Source organism: Penicillium riverlandense (assembly GCF_028828495.1).
Source record: "Penicillium riverlandense strain IBT 135883 chromosome Unknown utg000006l_segment0_segment0, whole genome shotgun sequence".
Lineage (NCBI taxonomy): Eukaryota > Fungi > Ascomycota > Eurotiomycetes > Eurotiales > Aspergillaceae > Penicillium > Penicillium riverlandense.
In genome coordinates, this window is record NW_026643197.1 from 915,336 (window position 1) to 936,183 (window position 20,848).

At 51.4% G+C, this 20,848-nt stretch overlaps 7 protein-coding genes across 7 annotated transcripts; 3 read left to right on the forward strand and 4 right to left on the reverse strand.

Moving 5' to 3' along the window:
- Window positions 1–38: 38 nt before the first annotated feature.
- On the reverse strand, window positions 39–934 carry N7474_006606 (uncharacterized protein; the record flags this gene model as incomplete). The annotated part of the gene is made up of 5 exons (XM_057198016.1): window positions 39–105; window positions 155–185; window positions 234–313; window positions 365–777; window positions 839–934. The coding sequence occupies 5 exons, from the start codon at window positions 932–934 to the stop codon at window positions 39–41; spliced, it is 687 nt and encodes a 228-aa protein (XP_057051456.1).
- Window positions 935–1,301: 367 nt separating this feature from the next.
- N7474_006607 (RNA polymerase II mediator complex middle subunit MED1) lies at window positions 1,302–3,610 on the forward strand (the record flags this gene model as incomplete). The annotated part of the gene is made up of 2 exons (XM_057198017.1): window positions 1,302–2,906; window positions 2,960–3,610. 2 exons carry the CDS (start codon window positions 1,302–1,304, stop codon window positions 3,608–3,610), a joined length of 2,256 nt encoding a protein of 751 aa, XP_057051457.1.
- Window positions 3,611–3,825: 215 nt separating this feature from the next.
- On the reverse strand, window positions 3,826–6,179 carry N7474_006608 (MDR family MFS transporter; the record flags this gene model as incomplete). The annotated part of the gene is made up of 9 exons (XM_057198018.1): window positions 3,826–4,100; window positions 4,149–4,273; window positions 4,334–4,880; window positions 5,005–5,060; window positions 5,114–5,277; window positions 5,335–5,522; window positions 5,584–5,810; window positions 5,869–5,890; window positions 5,954–6,179. 9 exons carry the CDS (start codon window positions 6,177–6,179, stop codon window positions 3,826–3,828), a joined length of 1,830 nt encoding a protein of 609 aa, XP_057051458.1.
- A 982-nt stretch (window positions 6,180–7,161) lies between these two features.
- On the forward strand, window positions 7,162–9,231 carry N7474_006609 (uncharacterized protein; the record flags this gene model as incomplete). Its single annotated transcript, XM_057198019.1, has 1 exon — window positions 7,162–9,231. The coding sequence occupies one exon, from the start codon at window positions 7,162–7,164 to the stop codon at window positions 9,229–9,231; it is 2,070 nt and encodes a 689-aa protein (XP_057051459.1).
- Window positions 9,232–11,791: 2,560 nt separating this feature from the next.
- Window positions 11,792–13,177, forward strand: glnA (glutamate--ammonia ligase; the record flags this gene model as incomplete). The annotated part of the gene is made up of 5 exons (XM_057198020.1): window positions 11,792–11,794; window positions 11,864–11,899; window positions 11,990–12,082; window positions 12,180–12,684; window positions 12,738–13,177. The coding sequence occupies 5 exons, from the start codon at window positions 11,792–11,794 to the stop codon at window positions 13,175–13,177; spliced, it is 1,077 nt and encodes a 358-aa protein (XP_057051460.1).
- A 353-nt stretch (window positions 13,178–13,530) lies between these two features.
- N7474_006611 (putative MFS transporter) lies at window positions 13,531–15,397 on the reverse strand (the record flags this gene model as incomplete). Its single annotated transcript, XM_057198021.1, has 4 exons — window positions 13,531–14,133; window positions 14,197–14,791; window positions 14,854–15,165; window positions 15,234–15,397. The coding sequence occupies 4 exons, from the start codon at window positions 15,395–15,397 to the stop codon at window positions 13,531–13,533; spliced, it is 1,674 nt and encodes a 557-aa protein (XP_057051461.1).
- Window positions 15,398–16,835: 1,438 nt separating this feature from the next.
- On the reverse strand, window positions 16,836–18,773 carry N7474_006612 (sugar porter family MFS transporter; the record flags this gene model as incomplete). Its single annotated transcript, XM_057198022.1, has 6 exons — window positions 16,836–17,148; window positions 17,208–18,109; window positions 18,169–18,398; window positions 18,448–18,572; window positions 18,626–18,643; window positions 18,700–18,773. 6 exons carry the CDS (start codon window positions 18,771–18,773, stop codon window positions 16,836–16,838), a joined length of 1,662 nt encoding a protein of 553 aa, XP_057051462.1.
- Between the last annotated feature and the right edge of the window lie 2,075 nt (window positions 18,774–20,848).

Sequence of the window (20,848 nt, forward strand, 5' to 3'; positions counted from 1 at the left end):
GTCTGTAGGGAATATAATACATGTTGTTCCTCCATATCCTATTTCTTCTCCAGTTCGCGTAGTCTTTGCACCAGCTTTTCTCGAAGAAAAGGGCTCAATCCCAAACTAAATGTCCGATTAGCGTATTCTTTTTCGAGAGAAAAGGAGGACTTACATTCCATCCCGAGTCACAATTCTGTAAGTGCCTATATCGGATTAGCATGGGTTGAACACCGCTTCTCAAGAAAGCATACCACTCGGTTGATAGTTCCCACCGCCGCCAGCAAACTGACCGTTCCCATCCACCTCCAGGCTTCCAAATATATCTTCCGGCCTGCAAAGCGGTCAACCACTAGTTACTCCCCAAACCAAAGGTGCATCTTACCAAGCGATTCTTCCAAATTCAGGCGGCCGCCTGCTATCGGATATATGGATCCAGCCGCCTCTACCCCCCGATCCCGCACCGCCTTGACCACTGGCTCCGCCACTGGAGTCGCCAGTTTCTGCGCGGCGTCTCCTGCCTCGCTGCCCGGTCAGGAGCACGCCGCCGGAGCTCAGGTTCGCTCCGGAGGTTGATGCCATGACCTGCGCCTGCGATTTGGCATCCGGATCCTCATGCGCATGTTTGGATACCACTTCTTGAAGTGTGCCGAGGAACTTGGGGTTCTCTGTGAATGAATCTGTGGTGGGTGGCAGCTTGGTCGAGACTCCGATAGCTAGCTCTGGGTTGACAGGATCGGATGGAAGCAAAGAGAGAATGTGACTTCCATTTGAGGCGTCCTTGTTGGGGAAGACGTACTGTTCGAGGTATCGACGTCAACTGAAAGCTTCCCCAGAATTTTACTTGGAGGCATCTTACTATGTGTGGGTTGCCCTCCAAAGATGATACCCAGCGAATCTGAGATCGCTTAGACAATGAGAAGGCCTGGCGAGCAATTGATCTTGTGGCGAACATTTCCAAGGATCAGTAACGACTTGGAGACAGAGAGGAAGTGGAAAGTGTTGTTGTTGTCGCAAGGAGGCAGAATATAGGCGGTATGGAAGACGGTGAACCGATCAACCATTCACCGAAGGCTATTGTTGCTCCATTGATGACTTCCATCTTCACTTGCGCCGACAGCCCTGGTCAATTGCAATGGGGGACTTCCAGGCTCCGGCATATATGAATTGCGCTTCTCCGTCGTGATTTCCCTTCTTACATGTCTCTCGATCGACGCACCCTTGAACCATCAAGTTGTTGCGCTTCGAGACGGCTGCTTCAGTTTCAGCTTCATTCATGACACCCATTTGATCGCCTCGGTTTCACCTGTCTCTCTCTAACCATGGCGACTCCATCGGCGAAGCCAGGTGCGACGCCCACTCACCTCACGTCCTCCCCACACCCAACCGCACCCATTCCTCGATCCTTCGCGCATAAATCACCCTTGACAAGAACGCCGTCTGCCTCGGGACCCGCTCAGCTACACCAGATCAGCACTTCTTCTCTTCAATATGCCACACCTCTTGCTGTGACAAGTGGTGTGGATGATACCGTGAGCTTCAGCTCGCCGTCTGCACTCTTGGCTCTTGGCAGCTATACCGGGATCAGCCCCTCGCCGGCCGTCAATGATGGTCTTGTCGGTGCGGCAATGCATGAGAACGACATCCAGAATCTGGGAATGGGATTCAAGCTCCGTGTTCCTCGAGACAATGACGCAGTACAACAACGCCGGATTGAAGAGGTGGTCCAGTGTCTACGTGCGCGCGTTGCGGGGCGAGGTGTATCGCGGGAAGGCATTGAACGACTCAGCCGGCTAGAAGGATTTGAGTCGATCTGGCAAGAAGACAACATCAACATTGCGGGAAATTTCGTCGACCTGGAAATCGAGTTTCACCCTGGTCATAATGCTGTGAAGGACGTGAGCTTGCGATATGCCACCCCAGAATACACAGAAGGCGAACGGCGTGAGGAAGCCACTGCTGTGTTGAAACGCAACCTCGTTCAGTCGCCCCTTGACGCTGAATGTGGAAATTGGAAGATACCCCAGGGATTTTACGAGAACTTGCAATGGCTTGCCAAACATGATAAACTCAGCCAGGAGATCAATTGCTTTGAAGCATTGGAGGGACTGGAAGAGAACTTCAGACGCATATGGGGAGAAGAGGCCAAGACATCAAAACATGGCGGAGATCATGAGCATCTATGTACGGGAGTTATTGGTCGCCCAAGCATGCACAAGGGAGCTCGAATCGGACTCGGCTTAGAGTACTGGGTTGAGCAGGCCAAAGTCCTGGATGCAAAAGAACAAGCCACATCCCCAGACGCCATGGTGATTGACCGACCAGAATGCCAGGATCGGGATGATCAGCCCCGGATATGGAGTATTATGCTTGAGTGCGAAGATGGATATCCCTCACTGCGCATCTCGAAAGAGTGGGTGGGCAGCGAGGTCTTCACAGCGGGCGAGAGAAACGACTCCCTGCCTTCAAATGGAGCCGCGGGGTCTGTGAATTGGCTTGATCCTCCGCAAACGATGCGTCTGTCGCATGGAAATCATCCTGATCCCATGGCGCTTGACTCTAGCATGCTAGAATCGTCAGCTCCGAATCGTCGATTTGTCGCTAAGCTTGACCCCGCTCTTGACGTCCCTATACTCGCAGCCTCAGACATTTACCGACATCTGGGTATGCAGCTACCCCAGGAATTCAAAATATTCACCTATGACGGTTTGCTCGTACCGGAGTGGTCGCCATTGTCGTCAACAGACCCCTCCCCTCATTCAGGCCGAAGAAGACAGACGATGTCAGTGCAAGCGTTTGACTCGAAGGGCGAGCCGTACAACAACAAACAACACAGCTACACTTTCCAGGCATTTGAGTCTGTTGCTGGTCGTACAATCCGTGATCTTCCATTCTCGCATCCTCGACAGCTCGCGGATATCCTTCCGGTAAATATTCTGTCCCATTTCAAAATCTTTGATCAACGCTGACCGGGGCTCAGATTCTTCGTCAATATGCCTTGTTGGCCAGTTTGATCCGAACCACCTTTCGCTCTTCTAAGAAAGCAGACGAGAAACAAAAGTCTTCTGAGAAGCGACCAAAGAGTTCCTCTCCTGCCATGGAACCATGTATCTTCAAGGGTACTAACGGACTCATCACCTTGAGCAACGACAACCCCAACGAAAGCAGACTAGACTCGTTGCTTGGCAAAAATGATGCAGATGACTCTGAAGACGGGTCAATCAAACGCGAGGACACAAATGGGGTATCCAAAGACGACGTGAAAGTGGACGTGACTTTGCGCACGCAACTCGGACATGCTCCGGCACTGATGTTGCTTCTCACAATACCCGGGGGAAATGATCCAACTTCCTCTGAATCTACCCAGCCTGTGCCGGAACCTCAACAAATTTCGATCTGCCTCGAGGTTGGGTTGAATGGCCGGATTTCGACGGTGGACCTTGCTGGGCTTCCGGACGAGGAAACTACCGATGGTGGGGACGCTGAAATGCAGGGAGCGGACGAGACCGGCTCTAGCGCGCAGGATATGCGCAAGAAGATTGCCAGGGTTCTCGAGATCTCGCAGGATTTGGGTATTTTGGTGGAGTGGGTTCTCCGCTGGTTGCGAGAGCGGGCTGGCTCACAAGGTTGATGCATGTCTTTTGTCTGATACCATTGCTTGCCAGGCAATTCGACTAGCTTCCCGTCAACAAAATATTGGTAATATGACTCTTGTATCATATAGATCGTTGAATGATCAGCGTCTACCTCAATTATAGCTGCTTTGGCAGCCATCCTATCTATTGCATCTGAAATCATGATTTGTCGCTTACTCCGTTCCATGCCCGCCTAATGGACAAACGCTCTTTACTTTCGGACGACTCCTCCCTCTACCGAGTCTTGAGGCGCCGTGGGCGTTTGGTTAGTTTCACCCTCACTCTTCGGAGCTGCAGACTCATTTTTGTTGCTCCGACCTAGCACGCGGATGCCTCGATGTTTTGCAGCCCATTGTTTACCTTCTTCCTGCAGCCTTGCATCGTCATCGCGCTTGAGACTGTGGCCGCGGACGAAAAGTATAGTTATGAAGAAAGATGTGCAGCAGCATGCAACCATGAAATAATATATATTTTGGATCCCACGGGCTACTGTCAGTTAGTACAAGAAAGAAGGTTCCGGCATATGGGACCTACAATAAGCTTGGATGGCAGCTGCTCTCTGAGACTCCGTGAGGCCTAGTAGGGGGGAGTTTATCCGCGTGGGATCCGCGAGAAGATCCGAGAGGGTATCAGGTGAGATCAAAGAAGAAAGGCCAGTCCTGCAGAGGTTTCAAAATCAGCCACTTAAACGCTCAAACATATGCCTGCTCAAAACCAACCGAGCTGTATTGTTCAGTATTGCCGCACAGGCCGATAGGGCCACCGTGCCACCCAACATGCGCAGGAAATTCCGAGTTGAAGTGGCAACGGCCATATCACTTCTCTTGACACTCGCCTGAATAGCCACCAGGTTTGTCTGCAGCGTCTGCCCAGACCCAATCCCACTGAGGATTTGATACCCGACTAGTTTTGCAATGGAAATGGTTGGGGAGATTGTCGAGAGGAGCCCGCATGCAATAGCCCAAATGGCAAACCCGGCCCAGATGTTGATTGTATAGTTACCTGTTTTCGAGACTATAAATCCAGATGTAAAAGAGACGATGCATTGGGTGACCACGAGGGGGAGAAGAAGAACACCTGATTTAAGGGGGGAGGCGTTGTAGACGACTTGATAGAATTGAGGAAGCTGTAGGTCATCAGTGCTGTTATTTGGGACATCGGGATAGGGAAACGGTCTCACGTAGTACAGGTTGCAGTAGAACATAAATCCTGTGAAAAATGCTCCACCCAAGGCACCAGAGACGGTTGAGTTTTTGAATATGTGCACTGCCGCAGAAAATCAGCGCTGTGAGAACAAGAATGACCACCGAAGGAAGAATAAATACTGGGAATGAGAGGCAATGCGGCCAGTTTAAGTTCAATAAGGATGAATATCCCGAAAAAAAGATACCGAGAACTAGAGGAGCAACAACGCCGGCTGAACTCCAGGCATATTTAGTTCCACCCCTGTTATAGTGATGTCAGTACCGACTTGCGTTGGGTATGAGAATCCCACGAACCAAGAGATTGGGAGTAAGATAAGAATGGCGGATATCAACATAGTTGCACACCCCAGATAGTCAATCTTCTTGAGCTTTCCCTTGACATCTCCCTTGACCCGTTTCAAAGGGAGCACAAATGCAACAACGAAAATGGATATGCCTGTTAGGGGGATGTTGATATACTATCATTCCCATCAGCGGGGACATATACAAGCAGAGCCAGAGATACCGGAACTTACAAAACACCACCGCCACGAGACTTTCTCCGTAAACAGTCCACCTATCAAGGGACCCAGCGAATTGGACAGCGCAACTACCACCCCAAGAATGCCCTGGTAAGTGCCACGCTTTTCGAGAGAAACCACATCGGAAACGACGATCATGACAGAAGTCAGTATGCCACCTCCGCCAATTCCCGCGATTGCTCCTACAGGCCAATGGAATCAGATGGAATCGTTAAAGGAAGGAATGACGGGACAGTGACCTACGGAAGATGATAAGCATGGTCATGCTGCGTGACACCGCACACAGAATTGACCCGATCAAAAAGAATCCCATGCTGGTGAGAAGGATGATTTTGCGCCCAAAAATATCCGATAAACGGCCATAGAGCGGTTGGCAGGAGGTTGAGGTAAGGAGGTATGCGGTTCCGACCCATGACTCGATCGAGGCATCGTTGAAGACGCGGCCGAGAGTCGGCAAGGCGGTTGACACGCTATTTATATAGTCTTAGTATTACTTATTTGGTTTGAGGGGGCCACATATCATCGTACATCGTTTGGTCGAGAAGTGAGCCTGTAATTTAGAGTATACGATAAGCAATTTATTCCTACAAATCTTATTCAAAGACAGACTCACAAAATAGAGCACAGCTCAAGCCAGCAAAAACAACAAGCAATTGTTTCATCGGCAGCAGATTAGTCTGGTCTTGGAGCTTCATCTTTTCATTATCAGTAGGCGCCGATGGAGGGGTTTGGGCCTCGGCTTGGCCCGGCTCTTGTTTTGCGACTTCATTCTTTTCGGACTGTGTCTCTTCCGTAGCGGCTGGAGGGCGAGGCGGTGGTTGAGATGAATGCTCATGCATCACGAAGTATACAATTGAAACTCTAACTCTGAAACAATACTTGGCTTGGAAGAATGCACTATTTGAAAATGGATGACGAAAAAGAGGGAAGAAAACAAGACTTGGCCGGAGACTTATCCGAGTCTCGGAGATAATTGCTATTCCTGCCACTCACTATAACCCCACCGGAGACCCGCTACGTAGAAGACAACTAAGGAGCTATCGCCTACGGCACATTTTCCCGCGTGCTTCGGAGTCTCTCGCTCCCGCAAACGAATCTCCGGTTCCATTTAATAGCCCTATTCAATGGACCCACGGTCTCCCCCGCATTTCATTTGTTCCCCATGGGGACCTGGGTTCAGGTATTTCGATTCAGCCTCTGAACGATGGGCAATACGATGCTTTCCATGAGCCGCTTTACATAGATGATACCCTAGTCTTACAAGGATGGGGGAGGAAACCGTCGTGCTGTTTCTCCGTTTTCACTGATCCAACCTCTTATCGATTGGGATCAAGATGTCGTCTCCTAACGACAAGGATGCAGACATCGCTCATGTCGAAGAGTGCGGATAGAATGCCGATCCAAATAATCGTATTGTAATGCTTGCCGCTGCTCAGGACTATCGGAAGTTACTTCGCGCTTCTTCAATCTGCAATGAACCTGTTAGATTGGCTGAGTTGAAGGTTTTCTCTTCTCTTGTCTATAGATAGAGAGAAGCGTACCTTAAGTAAAATGAATTTTGTCTGAAATCTCCATACAATTTATATATGACTTAAAAGCTTTCTTTGTTAGTCTTTCCGAGTTCCTTTGTAGATCAGCCCTGATCGATAAGAAGAACCACCACGTGGGGTCGATCTGCCCCCATGAGGCTGAGTGAGTGGACGCCCGACTCAGCCACACAGCTTACCTGGTTGAAACAACTCGGCACCTATAAACACTACTGCGAGTCTGCAGTGCAGCTTGCTTGACGCCTGGTACCTCAGTCCCGCCAGAAAGGAGAAGATGCTACCTCTGTCTTCACTCAACCTGGCCGAGGAGCCTAAAGATGCTAATTTCATTACGCCCGACCAGTGTGTCGCCTATATCAAGTTTATCACGGCCCTTGGTCGCTTGCGGATGAACATCGCCAGCCAAGATGGTATCTTTGGGCTCTGGGATGAAGACACAGCTCAATTTGGTAACAGCAATGAAGTCCTCGCCCGGATCAGAGAGAAACGCTGGGCCGTATATACCGCACGCGCGGTTGACCGGTACACGAAATGGTGGGATGCATGTCTTCCCACGGCCAATCCGATGCCAACAATGGCAGACATGCGCAAGAGCACGTTTGGCCGGATCTTACGTCCTGATAATGAGGTGGTATGGCTGGAGAAATACCTCCCACCACTGGGTAAGCTCCTAACATATGTTTCTATTGTTTTGAGGCTGATATGTCATGTAGATGTGTTAATGGTCTGGCATAGTCATATGCTCAACCCGTGGGAATATCTTGAGGATTGTATCCGACATGGTAAAGTGAGCACTTGGGCGAGCAAATTTCCCTGGGAAATGATCAATCGCAGAATCGACGACCACACAATACAATATATTGCCACCGAGGAAGCTCAAGCTTCCTTTGAGAGTCTTCTCGCGTTGAAATGGGATAACTTGGATGATCCACTGAACACTATGATCGCATGTCCCAGTTGTAACAAACCCATTACCGTCGACTGGACCACTCGAAACTGGATCAAAGGCAGCTCTGACATCGATACTGCCTTTGCGAGCTGCACCGGCCTTGCTGACAAGAGCTTCCGGGTAGTCTGCCCGACTGCACATTGTCAGCTCTCAACCGACCATGACCGACTCAAACTGGCGAAGTTGCACAAGGACATTCGAGCCCTGGTGCACGAGGATGTATCACTGCGAGGATCATACTATAATCTAAACGGCATCCTCACAGTATCTTCTGCCCAGCAAAGAAGAAAATCCCCTCTATTCCCCAGCGAGCTTTTTAAGATCCTTTCACTAGAGCTGCTGGCGTTTACGGACCCGAAACAAGACATATGTCGCAAAATCACCAATCTGCACAGCTATTTGGAGACCAAGCTGCGCGATCAGGCAACTCTGGACCGTGCATACCGGGAAGTTACTGTGTGTGTTATCGGCTCTCCAGAGAAAAAATATCTCAACCGCATGCTTTCACGGTACTGGGACACCTCGACCCCATTCAGTTTGGACCTTGTCGGTGCCGTGGTTCGGCAAGGCACGTTTACGCAGCACATAGATCACCTAGATTGGGTGCATTCGCCAGATATCTTTGCCATCGCAGACAGGCTAGTGAATAAATACTCAGTTTTCTTCAGCATCGAGAAAAAGAACCCAAAACAGATGGCTGTACCTACGTTGGATGCGGACATCGCATGGCATACACATCTCCTCTCTCCGGCAAAATACTACGCCTACAGCAGCACAGCGACGACAAAGCCCCGTCTTTTCAGCCATGATGACCCTGTCGACCCCTGGCAGATGCATCTAGCATTTATCGAGACGAGCAGGGAATACCGCAAAGCCACATCTGGAGCGATCTACAGCGAGTGTGTCTGCTGGTACTGCGCAACCATTGTCCAGAACGATCTATATGAGAGCTCCATGCCCAGCGCCTCAAAGGGGCGCGCCCGAAAAGCAGCTGACGCGCTGTATGGACAGGGAGATATCTCGTCAAATGCATGCTGCGGCCCTCATATTTCCGCTCATAACGCCATTGCCAGGAGCAACATGTCCTCGCCCGCCCGACCCTATGAGCGACATCGCCCGAACTATCAGCAGCAGATGGAAAATGTACGACGGTTGACGTTGTCCCGGAGTCTTGAAAAGGCCTGCCAGCGACTGCAAAAGGGCAAGATTTCCGTTAACGCCGCCGCAGCCGCGGATCTTATGACTGCTCCAGTGTCTGTCTGGGGATATCAAGTGGATGTGGGCTTCTATGCGCCCTACATGGCAGATCCAGGCATTCATGCAGATCTGTATGCTCATGATCCCCGGCTCCAGTGCCCAGAACTACAAGGGAAGAAGGTCATCAATAACGAATGATTATGAATTGCGCAGATGACAAAGGGAGTTGGATGGAGCAGTCTATACCATGGACTGATACTCTTATAGATGAGTCCATAATAATGCATTTCGGGCCAAGGCCAGCTGTCAGTCAATGTACACTGTAGGCTTCAGTAAACTTCTAAGCACTCAGACCATATAAGGTCTAGAGCATATGATCTGCACTGGAACTGTGGTTCCGCTAGGTACCATGAAGGATAAACCTCCATCGGTACAATGATCTATTTAACCGGCCAGCCATGTCTGCCCAGCGGTCTATGCTGGGCCCTATCGCAGTCAAATCAACCGGGCTCCACTGCGGCTTGTCTGAGAAAACGTGCTGCCCCTCTCAAAAACCATAGTGCTGTATAGTATCTGTAAACACCACTATAGCGCGCCGCTGCTTCAGAATAGTCGACCCCTCAATCGCTATTTCGGCATCCGGTGAGGCATTTTCTCCAGTAATTGCTTTTGACAGGATCGGGCGGGATGTGCACAGTGCATGCCCGGTGACTCTCTGTGGGCAGTCTCTTGTACCTGCCCGAGACTAGCATCTGTTGACAGCCGCTACAGCCTCGACACTATGCCTGTCCCTCCAATCAGTCAACCCTGTTTGTCACTCACTAGCCGACCAACCAATCAGAGGCAAGCGATAATGCAATCAGTCGATCTGCGCCCGCCTTGACCATGATATACGCCGACGCTGGTTTGATTTTACTCTCACACGATACTACTGAGTCAGAATAAGAAAAAAGAGTTGCTAATTTAATCTTCGCGTTGTGCGACTGTCTCACGGCTATTCTTATCCGAACACAAAATTCAGTCACACACGCGAGCATGTCCTGATCCGGCGAGCTCAGCCACCCAGTCGCCGTCCGATCCCTGAATCTCCCGACTTTGAGCCAGCTGCCATTTGCGGGTACGGAAAAAAGGGTAGATCGAGTTCGCCACCCGTTTTTTGATTCCTGGATCGCCTGCTCTCCCCGGACCTAGAAATATTAGTTCGTTGGTTAGCTCCCGGTTATACCCCAATAATAGCGATTCTTTCCCTAGGGCCAAAAGCGAAAAAAAAAAAAAAAAAAATAAAGAGAACGAAAATGTGCTCCGGTTCGGACGAGAATCGTATCCATGGCCGGTGTCGGGGCTACTGTGGTCGTGTGATTGGTGCGTTTCCTGGGTTGTTTCCAGAACGTCTTTGCCACGCTCCACACTTCCGATCTGATGGTATTGGATTTACATGGGATCACACGATTTTTATAGTGGTCAGGACCAACTCCTGCCGGGCATGTGCTGGGATCCAACCCCGGCTAAGTGATAACGAATCGCACAATTGCAATTAGTAGGCAACATCCTTCAGGGGACGCCGGTGGAGTAGCTAGCCGTCTTATTTCGATCACGTCGCACACAGATCGTGGTGACGGTTGAGGCAGAGAGAAAATTCTCAATAAAGAAAAATATCGTACGAAACGCGCGAGCCTGAGAATAGTGTTGTTGCTTTTTGTCGTTCTTTCTTCCGGTGTGATTTAGCACTCTCTACCCTGGGATGCCGCTGATATGCACCAGTGCAGGGATCCTGACAGTCCCGTTGCTAAAAAGAATTAGCAACTCTTACGAGACTATCTGAGGCGACTTAAAAGTCTATATGTACGTCTATCGGGTGGTGGGATCCCCAGACAGGGATAATCGGAGGGGGGCGAACATCCCCCGGAAAGGCCCTTGACCAAGTCAGTCGCGGGGAGTTCCTGGGGGACGAAAGGGCCAGGAACGAACGAGCAGGGCGTGGTCTATCTTTCGCCAGCCAGCGTTATCGGCCCAACAGGAAAATCCAGATTGATCATATTACTGGGACCTATGACAAGGGCTGAATGCTGATTGGACCCGTCCCAGTTATCGGCCTCTGGGAGGGGTGGCGGGAGGTGGTATTGCTATTACCGCGCACACGACGGGTGCGAGGTGCGCGTGAAGTCTGGAGTACCTAGTCAAAACTGTAAAGGGGAACGGGGGATCGGCCGTGGACATTGACTCGGCCCAAGGGGCGATCGTGACGGTGTCCTCGGCGACAACCGGCTGGACAGCGTGGTAGATGATGCGACGATGATGTTTACACGCAGGTTAAGGTGGCGGAAAAAGGAAGATCCCCTTTAGGCCGGGGGAGATGTTCATGGGAATGTAGTTTTGAGGGACATATTGAGTCCATAAGCGCTAATCAACGGATAGTTAGCTGGTGAGCAGGCGCGAAGAAGAGAATGAGGCATTAACGAGTTTCCCCAACGACCGGGAATGGAATGGGAACCCGAAATCGAGAGACGGTAAAATACGTCGGGTGCGTACGGTACGGTCAGGGCTGTGTGGCGCATGGAAAAAGACTCACTCTAAATTTAAATCTTTATCTCTGCCTTCTTCTCTTCCTTTTCCTTTCACTCTTCCCCACCACCTTCCTCCTTCTCATCCTTCTCTCTTCTGGAGATTTAATTCTCATCTCTCACCTCCTCCTTTTTGCTTGAGACCCTGTTCTCTCTTTCAAGTGACCCGTCACACACACATCCCATAATCCTTCATTATGGTACGTTGACCCGGTGGACCTCAATTTTTGGCTCTGCAGAGATCGTGTGCTGACCCTCCTTCGCTGCAGGCCGCTGAATCAACTGTCGTCTCCAACACGGAGAATGTGCGTTCGATCTCGCCTTTGAATTTCCGCAATGGCCGTTGAGCCAGAGGGAAACTCCCATACTGACTTGATCCCCTCCCGGGTACACAGCTCATGAAGTACATGTCCCTCGACCAGCGTGGTCGCGTTCAGGCCGAATACATCTGGATCGACTCGATCGGTGGCACCCGCTCCAAGACGAAGGTATGCATGACTCAGCCCCGTTATCGGATCCTCCTCGGGAGGAGGGGTCCGATAAGCCCTACGCACGTGAAGAAGTGCTAACGGAAAATCCCATCAGACTCTCGCCAAGCCCGTCAAGAGCGTCGACGAGCTCCCCGAATGGAACTTTGACGGTTCCTCCACCGCCCAGGCCCCCGGTGACAACTCCGATGTCTACCTCCGCCCCGTCGCATTCTACCCCGATCCCTTCCGCCAGGGTGACAACATCCTTGTTCTCTGCGAGACCTGGGATTCCGATGGCAGCCCCAACAAGTACAACTTCCGCCATGACGCCAACCGTCAGATGGAGACCCACGCCAAGGAGGGCTTCTGGTTCGGTCTGGAGCAGGAGTACACCCTCCTCGGCACCGATGGCTGGCCCTACGGCTGGCCCCGTGGCGGTTTCCCCGGTGCCCAGGGCCCATACTACTGCGGTGTCGGTACCGGCAAGGTCTACTGCCGTGATATCGTCGAGGCCCACTACCGCGCCTGCCTGTACGCCGGCATCAACATCTCCGGTATCAACGCTGAGGTCATGCCCTCCCAGTGGGAGTACCAGGTCGGCCCTTGCGCCGGTATTGACAGTGAGTGTCTCTTGACATAAATAATTGGGGCGTAAAATTCTAACTGTTTACAGTGGGTGACCAGCTGTGGATGTCCCGTTTCCTCCTTCACCGCGTCGCCGAAGAGTTCGGCGTTCGCATTTCCTTCGAGCCCAAGCCCGTCAAGGGTGACTGGAACGGTGCCGGTCTGCACACCAACGTCTCCACCGATGCCACCCGTGCCGACGGCGGCATGAAGGTGATTGAGGCCGCCATGAAGAAGCTCGAGGCCCGTCACGTTGAGCACATTGCCGTCTACGGCGAGGGCAACGAGGAGCGTCTCACCGGTCGTCACGAGACCGGCAACATCGACAAGTTCTCCTACGGTGTCGCCGACCGCGGTGGCAGCATTCGGATTCCCCGCCAGGTCGCCAAGGACGGCAAGGGCTACTTCGAGGACCGTCGCCCGGCCTCGAATGCCGACCCCTACCAGATCACCGGTATCATCGTCGAGACTATGTGTGGTGGCCTCTAAATTTTTAAAATATTTGGTCTTAGCGCTCCGATACCCTTTATCGGCGTGAAACCATGAGAGTGGGGACCAGGGGAACTTGCCTGGCTTGCGTGAGGGGTTGAAAAGCCCCCCATAGATTCCTCTTATTTTCTTTCTATCTGCTTTCTTTTCCTGTGGACCTCATTTCTTGCCTGCAATCGCCAGTGCCGGCCTCTGGATTCCCATCCTTTTGACTCTCTTGTTGCATTCCGCCGACCTCTTTGTTTTCTTCAGTACCAATTATGTGTGAACGTACAATAGCATAGAATTACATGGATTGAAATCCGCTTTATTACTGTATCTCATCATTCTAATAAATCAAGGGCCTTTCCGACTTATTTGCTTTCCACCTTTGCACTCCGCCTCCCCCACCTCCCCGTCACCCCGGACAGCAAGCCGTGCAATCCACGCTGTCTTACCTCCCGCCTGCCTGCCTCATCAACAGCAGCATCAGCCTGCCTCTCAACATGCCGGTACCTACCATCAACAAAGCGCAACAGAATCTCCATCAGCGCCGCAGAGAGAATGCTCGCAATGAGTATCCCAATCATAACGAGGTTGCTCTTGCGGTACTTCTGGCGCCCCGGTGCCTCATAGTCACTCTTCCAGCCCGAGTACAGTGCGTACGTGGTGAGGATACTGCCGAGGTTACCCAGGCCCGAGACGACGGCCGACGCCGCGGCTACACCGACCTCACCGTGCCGCGGCTGGAAGATCTCCGTTGTCCAGGTCATGGTGATGGGCACCGTGGGGCCGAGGCCGAAGCCTACGATCAGTAGACCGCCGTATCGGGGCCACGGGTTGGCGTCTGAGCCCGCATAGCTTGTTAAGAGGAGACCTAGGATCTGGAGGCTTGCTGGAATTGAGAAAAATATCGCGCGGTGGCGATGGAAGCGGTCTGATAGGGGGGTTACAAGGAGGATGGCGATGAGGTCCATCTGTGTGTAGGGTTAGCGGTGTGGATATGAGAAGAGAAGAGGAGAGGGAGGAAAGACACATACAATCCAAATTGGCGCACTCAACAGGCTCAGATCAACGGTACTCAAGGACGGGTTGATCGCCTGGATAATGACGGTGGCATACAACTGCGTACCGATACCGACACCCACGACGCCAAAGTACATAACCAGCAAGGGCCACAGACGCCAGTCCATAAAGACATGCAGCAAGTCCCGTAGCGTCCACCCAGGGGCATGGTACACGCGCTTCAGATCACGGTAGTGTACCTCAGCGTCCTGCCCCGTCAGCGCCGGAGAACTGCGCGGCAGCCAGCGCATGAACCAGCGGCGCTCGGGACGGGGCTCACCGGGAGGCGTGGGACGGTCCGGCAGCCACCAGAGCAGGGAAATACCAACGGCGATAGTCACGACGCCGTAGACGAGGAACATCCACTGGAATCCCACGTAGCCGCGCGTGCCGTCCATCTCTTGGAAGCCGGCGGAGACGAGCCCGACTACCGCAGCGGAGACCTGTGCTGCGGTGAAGTACTGGCCGATGCGCTTGCCTGTGCGCGAGGGCGGGTAGAAGAGGGTTAGGTAGTAGGTCATTCCGGGCCACATGCCCGCCGTGACGATTCCCAGGAGGAGACGGAGGAGACTGGTGGGTCTTTGTTAGACATTGGAGCTAAGAAAAAGAAAAAGGAGAGCGCGTGAGCATACTAGAAACTCCAGGCAGCTTTCATAGCCGTCATACAAGTCCCAATCAACCCCACACTGATCACGATCCGACTCATCCAGACATGCGGACTGAGCCGAGTCATGATCAGGTTGGATGGGAGATCAAATACAACATAGCAGACGTAGAAAAGCGCTAGGCCCGTCGAGATCTGATGTTTGTTCAGATGAAGCACAGAAGCGAGATCGTGTCCCGAGTCCTCGTTCATCGTCTGTGCCAGTCCGACATTGGATCGGATGGCTGAGCAGAGGAAGTAGAGAACCCAAAAAGCGGGGATGATGCGGCGGTCTAGTTTTCTGGTGGTTGGAAGTGTTTTAGCAAGGATCTAAACCTCCTTGACACGAATTGAAAATAGCATACGCACCTGTAGATCCGCTCAATTTCCGCGACGCTGGCCTCGCCGCCGGACTCGACGTCGTCGTCCACGGCCGCGGAGCCTGTTGTCACCGGAAACTGTTCGTGAACGCCTTCGGAACCGGGCTGCTTGGTCCCGCTCATGGCGGGAATCTTTTGTTTGTCGGCCGACATTATGATTTATATATTAATGTGTCTCGTCTTGTTTCCCGGGCGTAGGGAGTGGCCGTGAAGATCTCAACTAGATGCACAGTGCGTCGTCAAACTCTGAGCATTGACTTTTCAGGGCTATTTCAGCACAAGGATCTTTCCACTAAGTCCTTGTTAGCATTGCCGGTGACTTGGAATACACATCATGTATGATAAATAGTGATGGTACACCCAACCGAGGTCCATCAACAACCGACAGGGAGAAGAAAGATAACCTCGGAGAGAGAAAAGGAACAAACCGACATACCTCCAGCGTATATGAGCGCGAAGTCCTTCAACTCCTTTTCAAAGGCCACTCTTCAAACCAGGCCACTCGAGCAGAAAGATAGAAGATAGACGTAGAAAAGCACCTCCCGTTTGCGGATCAGATAAAGCAGCGCGCGGGGTCTTGGCAGAACAAGAAAAAACCAAGCACCGCCCAACAAGTGACAGTAAAAAGAAAGGGAAAAAGGGAGAAACTATGTAGAAAAGAACGTTTAAGGCTCAGAAGGAACAATAACCAGCTCAGTCCATCCACACTAGCAGAGCTGTTGAGAGTGTTGAGGTTGACCGCGAGAAAAAAAAAAGTTAATCAGAAAATCCTTCCGACCCTCGGCGCAGCGGGTGGGCGGGCTCCCAAAGGCGTGCGCGAGAAACCCCAACAACAGGCTTGTTGCTTCACCGAGGAAAATTCGGGATGCGTCTGTGACTCACTTTCCTGGTGTCATGCAAATGTAGAATTTTTAGAAGTTTCCTGCTTTTTTAGAGGGAATATGCATATTTTACATGCCAGCCATCTGGCCATTGCAGCATTCCGTATGTACCCCGGGCCTTGAGCCACACGGGAGAACATCTTGGCGATGTCAGGAAAGCAATTTAATATCATGATTTGACATTACTGTATACACAGAGATGTTTTGCGGATAGAAATAATCGAAATAACCAACTACTCTCTGTGATGGAGGTCACGGGTACCGCAAGCCCTAACAAACTGAGTTCGCCGTTCTATTCATTGATCTACGTGGACACCATCAATGAAAATGTAATAGCCTTAAATTCATCATAATCACTTTGCACGTCAATACACAATATCAGGCTCAACCAGTTCGACTACAGTCGAAGCCCCTTCTAGGCCAGGCCCTCAAGGCCGACCATCAGCATCTATGCAGGGTGGACAGGTGGAGAAAAAAAAGACAGTAAAGGACAAGAATCCCAAACGGGAAAGGGCTGCATCAGCGCACCGGGGCGAGCAGCCATCTATTCTGACGGACTTTGTCCATATCCGCGAGCAGAACGACTTGAACGATCGGCAACGCAGTGGAAGATACATATCACAAAGCCATTTGTCCGAGCAGTCCCAAAACTGCTGGATTGTACAAAGACTGTAATTTCGCAAAATTTCAATGCAGGCGACCCCGAAAAACTAACTGCTTTGAGACAAGTCATCCTTGTGATCTTCAACATGGGTGCCCTTTCCATTCTCCAGGTCAGGATTTTGGCTGGAACGGCGCGCAGCCTTTTCCGAGGCGTAACTGGCGCGGCGCAGGTGCTCCTCGGTTTCCTCGTAGTTGATTAGCAGTTCACCATGCTTGCCGTAGCGGTGAGGCTCGTTTCGGGCAACGGAAACAGCGTTGAAGATGCTTGAGGTCTTGTGGAAGATGGTGTCCATCTCCTCCAGAGATCGGTAGGCGGTCTCGGGGTAGAAGAAGTAGACAACAGGGAAGATGAAGGCGTTACTATTGTTGTAATAGTGGTTAGCAATTGAAACTTGACAATCATCAGAGGCAAAACTCACATCACAGCAAAGATAATATAGGTCTTGTATCCGATGGAGTCGAATGCCACAGGAGTGATCATCACCACCAAAAAGTTGAAAATCCAGTTACCCGAAGTAGACAGAGCGTTGGCAGGGGCACGGATACGGAGCGGGACAATCTCGGCGGGATATAGCCAGGTCATTCCCAGCCAGCCCCAGGCAAAGAACGTATTGAAGACAAAAAGGAACACGGCAGCTGCAATACCGGGCCCAGTCTGGTGTTTGAAGCTGGTGGTGACGGCGAGGACGGCCATAGAGACGGACATGCCAGCAGCGCCAACTAACATGAGTTGTCGACGGCCCACCTTCTCAATGATAAAAATAGGGATTAACGACGCAAGGAAATACTCCGTTCCATTGCAGGCTGCCAGAATTCGGGACATTAGACCGCTCATGCCAATGGACTTCTCGTAGATGGTGGCGGCATAGTATGTGATGAGGTTAATACCAGAGATCTGCTGGAACATCTGGTTCACATAGGCCAGAACAACACGGTGGAAGTGGCGGTTCTCGTCCATGGTGAGAAGATCACGGAAGCTGACCTCCGAGGCGATCAGGACAGCATCTTTGATAGCGGCGAATTCCGAGTGCACGTAGGGGTCGTTTTCGGGTAGATCCAAGATGGCCGACAGCACACCCACTGCCCGGTCCTCACGGCCCTTCAGGATCAACCATCTAGGAGATTCTGGCAGAGGCAGTACGAATATCATAATGATCAACGCAAAGAAGACCTGAAATGCAATCGGGAACCGCCACGAGACAGAGTTAGGATCGAGGAAGGAGAACCCGAGATCCAACCAGTAACTGATGGTAATGCCACCCGCGATCAAAGCACCTTCCACCATGACCAGTCGTCCACGATGGTGCGACTTGGAGCATTCCTAGATACGTGGACGTCAGAGCTTTGTTTCCAGTGTCATTAGTACTGCGCGTGACCTACCGATTGCCATGTCGGGACAGTCGAAGTGTTCATGCCGTTTCCGATACCGGTCACAACGCGACCAACGATCAGATGTGGGAGAGAAAAAGCAGTGCATTGCAGCGTGGCACCGATCACCATGATAATCGAGCCGGTGAAGATGGTCTTGCGTCGGCCCAAGTAGTTGCCAACCCAGATACAGAGGATTGCACCACAGAAGCAGCCCAGGTTGTAGCAGGCAATTGTGATTCCTGGTAAGAGTCAGCATATATTGTAGGTTTGCTAGAATGGCCGACGTGCCTTGAACGGTAGACCGGCGTGACGTTTGCGCAGGACTCAGACCCTTCTCGCCAGCCGCGGTGGTGTCGATCTCAGGAAATGTGGCAACAAATGAGTTCAATGTGAGCAGTCCACCCATAACACCCCTAGTTAAACCGACGTTAGTATTATGACATTGGACACTCCTTCGCCCACGTACTGGTCATATCCGAATAGCCTGTAGAGATCATAGTCAGCATTTTGTTGCAGTACACGGGAGCTATTCCGACATACAGGAAATCAAGACCGGCGACAAGGCTAATGACAATATTGAGCCTCGTGCCCCGCAGCCCGAAATATGGCTTCATGATGGCGGGCTATCCTTGATGACGGCAAAGACACTAAGTGAACCGGTGGTGGGTTGGTACAGGAACCCGCAAAGAAGCCCAAAGAAGCCCAATCAGGACAAACAGAAACAAAAGTCCGACAACGAGGCTGAACGGAATGGGATTGGAATGGTGGCTTGGAGAGTGTTAAAAGAGGCGTTACAGCCAGGTCCGGGGAAGCAGCTGGGGTTTATGAACCCCGAGCGAAACGGGGGCAGACCGAAGTGCCATTCATGTTTGAGGAACGGGGCTCCACCGCTGGCATGATCAAGATTGGAAAGGTGATTCGGGTTCGAAAACAGAGTGGAATGAATTAGCGTACCAACAAGAAGGTCGTATTATTATTACGTGGGATGGAGTCGCCGGATTAGGAAATGGAGGCACGTATCGGCCTATGATTATTAGACCTCTTGATTCCACTCCGTTTATGGTGGCTAACGAGAAGATAACTGGCGGAAATACATTTTCGTTTTGAATTAATTTATTGGATCGGCTGGACGATCCCGATATGAAGCAGAGAAGAGGTCTGAAGCTGCGATAATAAATTACACGATCCACGTAACGGGCCCTACTGACAACGCACCGCTTTCGTCGACGATGACCATATCGATGATGCAGGTCTCGCATGGCACGCATGGTCAATGAAATAGTGAGTTGGTAATCCTCTCAGGAATATACTGCGCGTGATATACTGAAATCCCCAATGCCATCGTCTAACTTTGCATACTTCACTTCGGGTAGGCAGTAGAGATAGCGATTTTAATTAAGGCTAATAGCCAGGCATTATAGACAAGGTATCAAGTCTCGTAAATTCCTCGCTCTCCGTTTGGCCGTGGTCTCGAGCGTCGGCGCAATCCGTATCAGCGCCGTGTCTGACAGGGGTCGGCACCCCGAAAGAGAACCACATCGTCGGATGTAAACCTTGCTCTTCCGCGCCGCGGATTTGCACACACGACGTATGCCTGCTAACATCGGCCACGGCAAGGAACAGACTCTTGTTCCTGGCCTGATGTCCACGATGGGATAATGCGCGTCTACAATCCCAAGTAGCATTATTGTTCTTTACCGTTACAACAATCAAAGCAATGACGTCATCAGGTACGGCCCGGCCACGGGTGGAGGATTCACGGGAGGCCGATGACTGGTAGGTGGCTAACCGCGCGAATATTCGCCGGTTCAGTACCCCAGTTACGGAGCCGAAGCTCGGTGTTCCCCGTGGATGCAGTGTTTCTCGTCGGGATACCTCTTTCGGCAGACACGTTGTCAAGCGTAAGAGTGCGACCCTGACCAGGCAAGAATACTACCATGAGATTTCAATGGATACCTCTTAGATTTTGCGCTGGCGACGTGAAAATAGTTCACAGAGATATTCTCACTATAACCGCGCGAATTGTTGCCTGATTGGAACGGGTTGAATAGCGTCTCATTGCCACAAAATTGTGGAGCATTGATCAGCTCATTCGATTAGAATACCGGTGACCTGATTTCCGCTAAAAATCATAGGATAACCATGCATAGACCGGACTGGACTCTCTATTCTTAACCGCTTCGTGGATATGTACCTAGTTTTACACCCACAGCGCAATCATTCAATCAATAATGGCCAGTCGCACGATCAGCGGCCGAAAAAACACAGTCGGACCCCGTTTCCCTGCGGGCTACTAGTTAAGCCGGGGGATAGAAATCTTCCTGTCCCTACAAGACCAATCCGACTATCATTAAACATATATTCTGTCGTAGCCAACGACAAAAGTCGGAGCCTTTCAGAATCAAAATGTGCCCGCCGTCTAAATCAACAGAAACATTGGAACGGGCGTATTTTATTCCATGTAGGTCATGCATAATCAGAAAGAAAAGCTGAGCAAGCAAGTGCGCCGTAGCTGAGATAGTGCACGATTGCGTCAGGACATGCATACATAGGTTGAAGGAATCCGACAAAAAACCGGCTCGGGCGTCCCCAAGCCCGAGCTTAGCCCCGAATCGGCTGGGCTAAGAATTGATCAGCCAACGCCGAAGAGCCGAGAATCCCGTGTCGGGACCTAACTCGGTAACGGCAT